Genomic DNA, 13032 nt, shown 5'->3' with positions numbered 1-13032 from the left:
GAATAAAGGGGGAAAATCCAGATATGATTTAAGAGGGGCAAATAAATGAAAAAATACATAATAGAGATAAAGAAAGTACATAGAAAATACAGTAGGAAAGACAGAAATAAAAGTTTAAAATCAGGCACAGTAAGCCTTAGAATGTAAGCTCCTTGAAGTCAGGGACTGCCTTTCTCTTTACTTGCATTTTTATCTCCAGTACTTAGCACTGTGCCTGCCTGGTACATAATAGACACTTAATAAATGCTTCTTCCCTTCCTTTTCTTTGAGTGAAAGTTCTACTTTTTAAGTAGTTCAGATATATTTATGCATATTATGAAGGGATATTATGACACTTCTGAGCTTTCATCATTTTATTTTATTTTGGTTTTGGAAACTGTCTCCCTATCACTTCTAGACTGGAAGAGCAATGACCACCTACCGACCAATCTATTGATTAGGACAGAAGCTTTGACCTACTTCATTTATGACCTGGGCCAGTTTTCTCCTCCTTAGGCAGCTTGGTGGCCCCTGGCTCCCAGGGGCTATTTGTATTAATGCCAGAATTAATAAGTTCACCTAACCAGCTTTAGTCCTACTCTAGCTCAGACTGCTTGTTGTTTGCCTTTTGTTCTCAAAGAGGACCATGACATCAGAGGTATGATGTCATGACATGCAAGTGGATTGGATTTAAGTGAGGAAGGGCTGTGCAAAGTCACCAGCCTTACTTTTTCCTCTGGAGCCCTGGCTCCAGTAGATCAAAACAACTGGAGATTGCCCAGGATGTAGTGGGAGACCTCTAGCCCAGACCTCCCTAACTCACATAATCCAACAGCCTAACCTTTCCAAGCAACAGAGATTATAACACAGACCACCACATATCCATCAGCTTGTAATCCTTTCATAATTTTTTTAACCCATAAGTAAACCATTCTATATTGTTGTCATTGTTGCCTAGGTAAAAATCTTTCTTTTAACCTCCCATGTATCAGGTACATAGTTATGATTTTTGATTATCAATTTTAAATTATTAAAACTGACCTTCTAGTGATGTTTGGTTACCCCAAATTGTGGGCTTAAAGGCAGATATTAGTTACTATCATGTATTATTAAATGGAGAATAGCATGGGGATAATTTTTATTTTTAAAACACTTACAGTGAACATGAGAGTAATAGTATCTTTTACCTAGAAGTGTTCTGGTAAATTTAACAACTGGGTCTCTAGGAGGAAATTTTTTTTTTATATACTCTAAGTTTAATTGGATTATTAACATTTTCTCCCTCACTTTCATAAGCTCAGAGTCCCAGGGGGAGGAAACCTGTGGCCTTAAGGCCACATGTGGCCCTCTAGCTGCTCAACTGTGACCCTTTGACTGAGTCCAAACTTCACAGAACAAATAATCCTCTTGATAAAAAGGCCACACCCAAAGACATAGAAGGACACACGTGGCTTCAAGGCCACAGGTTCCCTACCCCTGCCCTGAATAATCAACAAAACAGTAAATCAAGTGCTGATTGGAAATGTTTGCCAATTTCCCAGGCATGAGGTAAACTGAAAATTTAACCATTGGCTCTCTTGAGCCAGTACAAGCTGCCTGTAGCACACCACTGAATTTATGTTGTATAGCTATTATTTTGAAGGTTTTAGAAAGATTATTGTACAGTAGAAAGAGTGTTGGATATGGACTAAGAGACTTGAGTCACTGATTTTCTCGTCTGCTAATTCTATAATGTCTGGCAAATCTTCCCAGTTCACTGGTTCCAACAAGGACAAGATTAAATGATTCCTTCCAGCTTAAATCTGTGGTTCTAAAAAGTATTAAAACCTAAAAATATTCAAAAACATTTGTATCCCATCAGTTTGAATGTTCCTTCCCATGATTAAGATCATAATCCATCCATGCCTCTACCCATCTTGTACAACTCTTTTCCATGTCCTACTAATTTGCAATAGGAGGTCACCCTAAAATGCAGGAAGCCTCACTCACTCTATCCTGACATCCTGAAGGCAACAGTAGACCATGCTGTCTATCCACCAGTCATTCCTCCTCTTATTTGCCATTTGTCTAGCCTATCTTCTTTACCTACCTTAGGGTTCCTTGATGACTTCTTTTTAACCCTGTTCTTCAAAATTCCTTATTTTTAGCTTACCGTGAGTGTAACTATTGTCCTTCAAAAATATTCCTGCAATTATTTAATTATACTAGCACAGAAGTATTTTCTTTTTCCAGTCATTCTATTTTGCCATATCAGGTGAATTTCTTCAGGGTTTTTGTTGGTTTGTTCTGAGGGTCTTTTGTTTTTTGCCCTCTTATTGCTACCATTTCTTATAATCATGCATTATCTTCTTTGTAGAAATGCATTGCATATAATTAAGAACTTTAAAAATAAATTAATTTCATAGATATCACTTTTAAGGCTTTTCCCCTTCTTTTGTATTTTCTATTCTTTCCACCTGAATGTCTTACAAAGTATAAGGTTTGGGTTTTTTTTTTTGTATTTTGTGTATGTTTTTGTGTGATAATGCCTTATAAACTGGGATTAGAAAAATGTGGCTGGAGATTTCAGAGACCTAAGCTGTGCTTTGTTCTCTTAGCGAGCTATAGCCTTTAAAATTAAGAACAGGGACTATTCTCTCTTGTTTACCTCATTGTTAAGTGTGTCATAGAAGTAGGCAATTAATAAATGTTTTCGATAATGATTTAAGCTCTTTGGGCCCCTGCTTTCTCCTCTTTTAAAAATGAAGAGCCTTCTTAAATGCCACCTCATATTCAAGGATGTTGGGAGGATTTGTGAATTAATCTGTAAACAGGAAATAGCAGGTGATGAGGTGGGGGGGGTAGGATGCCCTCACTGGCATTGTAGAGGGCAAATCAAGTCAAGCTAATCTAATTTCATTCTGTGACAGAGAGACTGACCTTCGAGGAAAGTGACAGCCTTTTCAAGATGTAATATAGCAAGGCTCAAAGGCTAGAACCTGGGGAATGTGAAAAATTTATAGGTACAGACTCAGATTTTGGAAAATGACCTTGATTTTGGGACTCTTTCTTTTCAACTCATTATGGCTCCTGCCGTGTTTGCTTCCAAATTTTATAGCGGAAATATTAACATCTATCATTTATAACTTACATGTTTGCAAAGATTTTTTCCATAAACTCATGCCAGCCTCACCACAACCTTATCAGGTCTCTTTTTACAGTTGAAAAAACTGAGGTTTAGAGAATTTAAGCAACTTGTCTAAGGTCACACAGGTAGCCAATGTCAGAGCTACAGGTTGAACCCAGGCCTTCCCAACTTTGTGCAGAATTTTCTATCCTTTCTATTCAGAAGGCTATCATTAATATGATGATTCAGGATTTCTGCTCCTTAAGCTTCATTAAGAAGGAAAGTAAGGAAGAAGTGGGGGAGGGGGGAAGGAAGGAGCCATTCCTTTTAACTTCAAGCTGTACCTTATTTCAGAACTTCAGAATTTTAGAATTGTGAGGGCCTTTGGAGATCACTAGATCTTTATAGGTACCAGAGGTCCTTAAGTTTTCTATCTTAGATCTCTTTGGCAGGTCTCTGGACCCCTTCTCAGAATGATATTTTTAAATTCACAAATTGAAATACATAAAATTACAAAGGAAAATAATTATATTGAAATATAGTTATCTACCCATCTATCCATCTATCTTTTCAAAACTACATTTATTTTTTAATTTTTTTAATTTTTAAATTTTTAAACCATATTTATAGTCACCAGGTTAAAAATCAACAGCATCTGCTATACTATGTCTTGGTTCTGTCTTCTGAGAGTCTTTGATTTCTCCCTTATTGCTATCTTATCTGCCATTAATTAATTCACTCAATTAATATTCTTAAAAAAATAAACCTTGGATATAGCTCTGTGTTAGCTTCCATAGAGGATACAGAAGTATTTAAGACAAAGTCCCCATCCCTGAAGAGTTTATAATCTAACAGAAGTAGCCCATTACCAACTAGTTCATTACCAACCCCCCTACTAATTTTTTTCCCCATTTTATGTAGGCATCCTCCACTGAATTCTTACTCCAATGCCAGGAGGTTGATGCTAGGTACAAAGGGAGGTGGTGTTAAAGTATCTTGGCCCTGATTCTACTCTGTCCTCTGAGATTGATTCATCATCAGAGAGTTGGCTATACAATTCTGAATTTATTATCCACAGCAAGTTGCAAAGATAATATATTGATGTGTAATAATTGTTTGGCAGACCCTAGGTGGTTCTATGCTAAGGACCTCTTGGGGGAAGTAGTTTAAGCCTTCACTAAGCATCCTGGGGTTTATAGTTTAGGAGAGGCTCATTTTCTTGCCAAGAATTTCCTCTCCAGGTAAACATGGGAAATGGAGCTTGGCAAGGACCATGACAGAAAAGAAATGTTGTAATGGGAGTTAGGGAGAGGGGTACTCATTCACCTTGCCCCAGTGGTTACGAGTAGCTGGAAGCAGGCTGAGAACAGTCTTATTATCTGCAGTACCAAGGACAGTAGCAGAGAAGTGGTTTACCTTCCTAGGCCTAGTCAATGGGGAGACCATAATCTGTTGTAACTGCTGGACAGGGTGGGGGAGAGGTTCTAGTGAGGGAGGATGCCTCATGAGGAATGTCATGATAATGAACCAAACTGTCTTTATCCAACTGCCCAATCACCCCTACTTTTTGTTTATCATAAAGCATTGGTTTTCAATTAGTTTTCTTTTCTTTTATATTTTTTAGGCAATTGGGGTTAAGTGACTTGCCCAAGGTCACATAGCTAGTAAGTGTCAAGTGTTTGGTCTGAGGTCGGATTTGAACACAGGTCCTCCTGACTTCTGGGCCAGTGCTCTAACCACTGTGCCACCTAGTTTTTGTGTTATAAGTTAAGCTATTTCCTTTATATATTGACTTTTGTTCTTTCTCTCTCCAAAAATGTGATTTTGCTAGTGTTCTTTTGTTTATGCACTGAGTGGTCAGTAGAACACCTCTAGTAGTTTTGCCAAATAATGATTTTGAATGGGAAGTTTCTTTTTGATTCCATTGTTATAAGATCTCTCTCAAATTAGCAACATATATTTTGAGCCATTTTCCTTTTTTTTTAATTTTTGATAAGCTCCCTAAAACAGAAACTTGAAAGAGAATTTGTGACTTTACACTCTTTAAGACTAATGAGCCTGACATTCCTTGTGGGGTCTAAAGGGAAGTTTCGAAAGGAGAGAAAGAAAAGTGATTTCACATCTACCCTGCCCTCCTAAATACAGATCTACATTGACCCCAGTGTTACAAATCCCTAGAGGTATTTCAGTAGACTCAAAATATGAAATAAATTTGAAGTTTAAAGTTTGCAAAGTTTTCATATAGTCAAACATCATTTGATCTTCTTTGTCCTTACAAAACTTAAGACTGGTACAATTTGTTGCTATTTCTAATATCCTATTCTCATGTGAACTTAATTACTGTTCTTTCTCCTTCAACATTCTCCCTTATCTATAATAACCATACACCTTCCATACACACAGACACATACATTCACACTCCTTATTTGTTAGACATATCCAAGAATATTTTCCTCAATCTTACACTTATTGATAATTAGGCACTGTAAGCCATGTTCCATGATTGTTACAATTTCTATAGCAATATAAAATAAAATGATAGGGGTGGAGCCTGGATGGCTGAATAACTTCAGGGACTTGCCTGAGCTCTCCCTCAAGCTGCTCCAAATACCTTTGAAAAATTACTCTAAACAAATTCTAGAGCAGCAGAATCCACAAAAAGACAAAATGAAACAAATTTCCAGCCCAAGACGACCTGGAAGGTTGACAGGAAAGGTCTGTTGCACCATGCTGAGAGAAGAGCACAGTCTGGCCCAGATCAGGTCCTAGGAAACCACGAGCAGGCCTTGGGAGTGACTGAATCAGCAGTGGCAGCAGCTGCTTCTGGAACTCTCAGCCCACAGATGGTAGGAAGATTGAACAACTAGTCAGAAGGAGATTACCGGGGTCCCTTTGCTAACGCTGAGGCAGAGCTCTGTTGCTTTGCCCATATTTGGATCTGGGTGACAGTCCTGTGTGGTAGGTCTGGGGCAAGAAGGAGCACTAGCAAGGCAGAGGTTGTGGCCACAGTGGAGAGAGAACCCTCCTCACAGTTCCAAGGCAGAAAAGAATGCTTGTGGTCACTCACCGACCAGAACACAGTCCAGGAGAGGAGCAAACACCTCTCCTTAGATCTACTGTCTTGGAAGAATTAAAACTTACAGGTCCCTAGAAGTATATCTGAAAATAGCCACACAGAACACCTGAAAATTGGGACAGTGTGGCTCTCCACCCTGGAACCAGAGCCCTACCTGAATAAAGAATTAAAAAATCAAGTAATAGCCTGGGGAAATGAGCAAACAACAGGAGAAAAAAGAATGACTATAGAAACTTCCTTTTGATGACAAGGAAAATTAAAACACATACTCAGAAGAAGACAACAAAGCCAAATCTCCTACATCCAAAGTGTCCAAGAAAAATATGAATTGCTCTCAGGCCATGGAAGAGCTCAAAAAGGATTTTGAAAATCAAATAAGAGAAGGAGAGGAAAAATTGGGAAGAGAAATGAGAGTGATACAAGAAAATATGAGAAACGAGTTAACAGCTTGGTAACGAAGAACCAAAAAAATACTGAAGAAAATAACAACTTAAAAATAGACTAGACCAATTGGCAAAAGAGTTCCAAAAAGCCCATGAGGAGAATGCCTTAAAAAGCAGAATTGGCCGAATGGAAAAGGAGGTCTAAAAGCTCGCTGAAGAAAATAATTCCTTAAAAAATTAGAATGGAGCAAATGGAAGCTAATGACTTTATGAGAAATCAAGAAATCATAAAACAAAACCATAAGAATGAAAAAAAAAAGAAGACAATGTGAAATATCTTACTGGAAAAGCAACTGACCTGGAAAATAGATTCAGGAGAGATAATTTAAAAATTATTGAACTACCTGAAAGCTGATAAAAAAAAAAAGAGCTTAGACATCATCTTTCAAGAAATTATGAAGGAAAACTACCCTGATATTCTAGAACCAGAGGGTAAAATAGAAATTGAATTCCAAAAATAAAACTCCTGGGAATATTATAGCCAAATTCCAGAGTTCCCAGGCCAAGGAGAAAATATTTCAAGTAACCAGGAAGAAACAATTTAAGTGTCGTGGAGCCACAATCAGGATAAAACAAGACCTAACAGGTTCTACTTTAAAGAGTTAGGGGCTTAGAATATGATATTGTGGAGGGCAAAGGAGCTTGGATTACAAACAAAAATCACCTACCCAGAAAAAACTTAGTATAATTCATGGAGGGGAAAAATGGATATTCAATAAGATAGAGTAATTTGATGCATTCTTGAGAAAAGACCAGAGCTAAATAGAAAATTTGACTCAAGAGAAGCATGAAAAGGTTAGCAGGAAAGAAAAAGCATAAGCGACTTATTAAAGTTAAACTGTTTACATTTCTACATGGAAAGATGATATTTGTATTCATAAGACCTTTCTCATTATTAAGGTAATTAGAAAGCGTATATAAAGGCAAATGGCAAGATGTGAGTTGAATATGCAAGGATGGTATCTAAATAAATAAAATCAAGGTGGGGAGAAAGGAATGTACTGGGAGAAAGAGAAAGGGAGAAAAAGAACATGACAAATTATCTTGTCCAAAAGAGGTAAGTAAAAGCTTTTACAGTGGAGGGGTAGAGGAAGGAGATGAGAGAGAATGAGTGAATCTTACTCTCATCAGAATTGGCTCAAAGAGGGAATAATATACAAACTCAGTTGGGTATAGAAATCTATCTTACCCTCCAGGAAAGTAAGGGGAAAGGGGAAAAGAGAAGGGGGTGTGATAGGAAGGAGGGCAGATTGGGGGAGGGGATAGTCAAAGCAAAACACGAGCAGGGACAGGATGAAAGAAGAGACTAGTATGAATAGGGGAAGGGGTAGGATAAAGAGAAATAAAGTTAGTCTTTCACAACGTGACTGTTATGGAAGTGTTTTGAATGACTACTCATATATAACCTACATCAAATTGCTTGCCTTCTTAATAGGGGAAAGGTGAGAGTAAGGGAGAGAATTTGGAACTCACTATTTTAAAAATGAATGTTAAAATTGTTTTTCCATGTAACTAGGGAATAATAAAATACTAAATAAAAATTGAAATAAAATAAAATGACAATAAGAAAACCACAATTGGTCCTTTCTTTTTTCCTTAAACAGACAAGGCTTTAAAAAAGAAGCCTCTTTTTAAGTTGGTCAGTCTTAGAACAGTACTAACACCATAGGAATAGAAACTACTCCTCAAAGATCAGACAATGTAATGGAACTCCTACAGAAGAAGAAATTTTGTCAGTAGTAATAAAAAGCCCAAGAAAAATAGTAGAAACCAGGAATGGAACCCAGTTTAAGATAATTTCAGTTATTAGTAGATAACAACTAGATTTTAGAAACTTAATATCATAAACTAGTGGACTGTACTCCTCTACAGCTACAATCAAAGGCCTATTACTGTAGGATTTTCTAGCGTTAAAATTAGGAGTGTCCCGGCAATTTCAAGTTCTTTCATTAATGCCTGACACTTAGAATATCTTGTCTATGGAAGAGGGAATGACTATCTTCTCTGTATTGTCTGTGTCATTTTCATATAATAGAGCACTTAGCTATAAACTATTTGATATATACAAAATATGGTAGTGTTGGAAATCTTTGCAAGGGAAATTTTGTAGACGTCTCTTTTGTTTATATTAAGTAAAAAATAGTTGATTAAAAGACTTTTACTAAGATTTTTCTTAGATTTTAAATTATATGCTTTATTTAGATACCTGGAATATAATTAATTTTGTGTTTTGATTTATACTAATTGACACTGGATTTTATTCAGCTAATTTTTAAGTAGTTGATTTTAGTAGCAGCATTCAGAATCTATTGAAAATCTGTATAATCTCTGCAAAATTTTATGGCTATAAATAAAACCCGATAACTAGAATAAATCAATTTTCACAGTTTTATCTATTTGTGGGAATATCATATTTATTTTTATATATATAATAATGGTGTTTCCTGATGACATTTATTTTCTAACCAGAAAATTTCTTTGACTCATTTTGCTCATTTTTTTTCTTACCTATCATTTCCAAAATATTTTTCATCCTTTCTTGCCTTCTTTCTTGCCTTTAATGATATTTAAATGAGAAAACCTTGGGTATTCTTAAGGAAACTGCCTCTGATTCATTTGACTTTTTGAAGTGAAAAATTTCATTTTTTAAGGTTAAATGTGTTTTCTGAACATTACAATGGAATTATCATAGTGGGGAAAATGCTTCTTCATCTTCAGAATTTTTTTTCTTTTATTCTGGAAGATTTTGGCACACATTTTAGGGAGTTCTAAAATTTTTAATCTCATAGGCAATTGGTAGCCTGCCTGATAAGCTACCGGCAAACTGTTAATATTCTGGTGCCAATGAGGCTGTTCTTGGCTTAAATCTCTTTATCCATCTATTGGAGTATAAACTACTTGAGCTATTTTATGTGCCTTATTTAAACTTGATAATACCCTCAGCACATAAGTTCTGTATGCAATGGGTGCTTAATAAATATTATGGATACATTCACAAGAGTCTACATAGCCTTAGAGCTCCATGATAATTCTTAAGTATACAATTTCTCCCAAAGAATCTATACCATTCCTGAAGTTTAAAGTCTGTACCAGTTCTGAAGTTTATTCCAATAATTTTTTTTTAAAAAAGCTTTTGAAAAAAAAGCAAACATTACTTTCAAATTCATTCATATTTGATATACTATGACTTCCAAAACCAATTTGAAGAAAGAAAATTTTCTCAAGTTTTCACAATTTGCTTTAGTGTCACTGCCAAAAGTCTGCAGCAAACAGCCAATTTAATTTGAAGAGGCTATATGTTGTGCTGGATGTAGAGGGAGTAAGAGTTATTCAAATATTTTAGCTTATCCTGTATGTATCTTGTACGTACATACTTGTTTGCCATAGTAGACTGTGAGCTCCTTGAAGGCAGGAACTGGTTTTTGCCTTTCTTTGTATCCTCTGGCCTTACCAGAGTACCTGACATATAGTAGGTGCCTAATAAATGCTTACCAACTGATTAGCTGTGCTACTGCTTGTGTAACATGGGTAAATCATATAACTCATCTATCCTCATGGTTGAAAGGGGATGATAATATTTGTACTACTTACTGCATAGATTTTGTTTGTTTGTTTTGGTGAAGAATACAGTTTATAAATGTCCACAATGATTATAGAATCTCAGAGTTGTCAATAACCTCAGAAACCATCTAGTCCAACCTACATAATACCTAGAGACATGAATTCTCTACAGCATTATTAGAGAAGAAGATTAAGACCTATATTGAACTAGACGTCTAGTTCTCTTAGACTTCAAGCCTCTCTTGTTCCCTCCTTCATCCCACAAAATTGATCAGAATCCTGAGGCTGATTGTAGAACCCATTACCACCTGAGGGGTGGGCATTCATCTGGCTGGATTCTAGCCTATAAGCACAGTTGATCTTTGGGGGACAGCTGGAGACTTTTTAAGCCTATTTCAGTCCTGACTTGATTGCCCCTGGGTAGCACCAGTAACATCAGAGCAATTCTGGTACTTAAAGTACAGGCCTTGGAGACTGAGTACATAGCATTGTTGCTATGTGACTAACTATTTGAGATATCTTATCTCTGATAGATGATACCCGAAGCTGATGATGTGAAGCAAATGATGGGAAATGAATGCCACTTGTGGCTGCTTTTTTGAAAATTCCTCTTTGGACAAGTTAGATTTTAGATGAGTTAGGCTACTGCGGATAGATTTTAATTCTGTATTATTTCTATATTATTTGGGAAGGCTTGTAACATTAAGACATTAAGGCGAGGCTCGTATAGTTTGGTTAAATTAGCCATTCCAAGAATGTGAAAATTACACTCCACTGAGAACCATATCAGTGTGTATTGTCCCCTTGGTTCCCATTTTTATCCATTTTTTAGTTGTTTTTCCTTTAACAAACATATCCTTTCCCCCTGTTTCTCTCCTATTTGCCCTTACATATTTTTGGAATAGCAAGAGTCAAGACAGAAGCTTAATTCTAAGATTGTGAATTATCAGTGTTACAAAACAAGATAAAGCAAGTGGCTATAGTGCCCTGTTAAATTTAATTGTTAACCTTGGAGAAAAAAAAAGAAAACTCTACTTCTCTCAGAGTTAGAAGTTCCTACTGTTGTAAAGCAGCACTTTGTACAATAGCCAATAAAGCTGGTATCTCTTAGCACAATTATGAGAAGCATATTGAAATTAACTGTTCTCAATAACACATGGGACTAACATTAGCAATTAACTTTAGGATAAGCATGCTAATTACTTGTTGGTTTTTTCAAGTTTAATACATAGTATTTCCCTATAGGTAATGTAAAAATGTATCATCTCCATTAGCCAAGAAAAATGGATCTTTTCCTGGCCCTTTTTTGCTTACTCAAGTTCATCCTTTGAACTGTAGAGAAAGAAAAAATTTCTGTCTTGTGTTAGCAGTGATGAAAGCAGAGAAAGATGCATTGATTTCTTCTGTCAGTTTGCAGAAATCAGTGATTAGATCTGGACAATTGGTGGCACTTGATCAACATTGCCTTACATTTGTGATTCACAGGCTGACCGCAACCAGCCATTCTCTGACGCCCCCAAGTGATATGGACTCCAGTAGCTCTGAGGAATTCTATCAGGCGGTTCACCATGCTGAACAAACCTTCCGAAAGATGGAAAGCTACTTGAAGCAGCAACAGCTCTGTGATGTGATCCTGATTGTGGGCAATCGTAAGATTCCTGCACATAGGTAGGGGGATCTTTCTTAATCATAAATATATGCCCATGTACAAAACAGTAGGGTCAGTATACAGATTTCACAAAGTCTTATTCCAAGTTAACATTTCCCATTTCTAAAGGATAATTAATGTTCTCTTTCTTTTCCTTTCTTTCTTTCTTTCTTTCTTTCTTTCTTTCTTTCTTTCTTTCTTTCTTTCTTTCTTTCTTTCTTTCTTTCTTTTTCTTCCTTCTTCCTTCCTTCCTTCCTTCCTTCCTTCCTTCCTTCCTTCCTTCCGTCCTTCTTTTCTCCCTTTCTTCCTTCCTTCTTTTCTTTCTTTTTGAGAACAAATGTGGGAGTATTTTAAACCTCAAATATTTTCATAGAAGAGTAAGAGGATTTTAAAACATCTTTCAATTGTTCAGGTACACTCATAATCTTAGATGTGGAGACTGAGGGGAGATTAAGCTGTTCGGGTTTTTTGTTTTGTTTTGTTTTTTGTTCTTGTTTTTCCTTTTTTTTTCTACCCCTAGAGTTAGTTTGTATGGAATATGGATTGTAAAGGCATATCTGGGAAATGAGATAAGGTCTATACTTATCTAAAAAATAACTATAACACCTTTGTTTCATGCAATTGTTTCTTCCAGTAAACTCAAAGAACTCTTCTCATATATTTTGATGGATTATCATCACCGTTTAAAATATTTATTAATAGTATTAATGATGTTGTACTTTGTCCCTAAGGCATTTTAAAGTGAAGATGCATTTAAATTTCCCTCATTTCTTGGCAATTATTATTCCAAAAGTAAAATGTAAATTATCTCTGATCATAATAATGCCATGTCATTTGCATTAAGAATTATGATCTATTTAGGCTGCATTCACTAAATTTGATTCTGGCCACTGCATTTATCTTTTTTAAAATAGCCCCTAAAGTTTTGAATTGGCAAGGAATTATGTCACTTTAAATTAGGGAGCTTAACTAATGCTGTGTATTTAGGCCTACCTGAAAGTACAGTATTTTTCATAAGAAGGAGAATTTAGCTTGGTGAATAAACATTTGTTTTGCTGCAACCTTCTCTTTAGCTTCCAATACTTGTGAATCTAGGATAAGAAAGCACCCTGAAGTTACTTCAGTGACTTTCAGAACCACAGGAAAGGGGCAAAAAGGAGGATTATCAATGCGGCCAAGGAATAGGCTATAATGTGAAAGATGGACATAAAAATTGGTG

General features: G+C 36.1%; 1 protein-coding gene across 1 annotated transcript in view; it reads left to right on the top strand.

Moving 5' to 3' along the window:
- KLHL1 (kelch like family member 1) overlaps positions 1 to 13032 on the top strand; it is a 535364-nt gene that overhangs the window by 154322 nt on the left and 368010 nt on the right. Inside the window, exon 2 of the mRNA XM_020992473.1 lies at positions 11651 to 11833. Within this exon, the coding sequence (XP_020848132.1) occupies positions 11651 to 11833 (183 nt within the window). The remainder of the gene's footprint in view (positions 1 to 11650; positions 11834 to 13032) is intronic.

This window comes from Phascolarctos cinereus, unplaced genomic scaffold (assembly GCF_003287225.1).
Source record: "Phascolarctos cinereus isolate Bilbo 61053 unplaced genomic scaffold, phaCin_HiC Scaffold_7;HRSCAF=346, whole genome shotgun sequence".
NCBI classification, from domain to species: Eukaryota; Metazoa; Chordata; class Mammalia; order Diprotodontia; family Phascolarctidae; genus Phascolarctos; species Phascolarctos cinereus.
The sequence above is the reverse complement of the archived record's forward strand: the minus strand, read 5'-3'. Positions and strand labels throughout refer to the sequence as shown.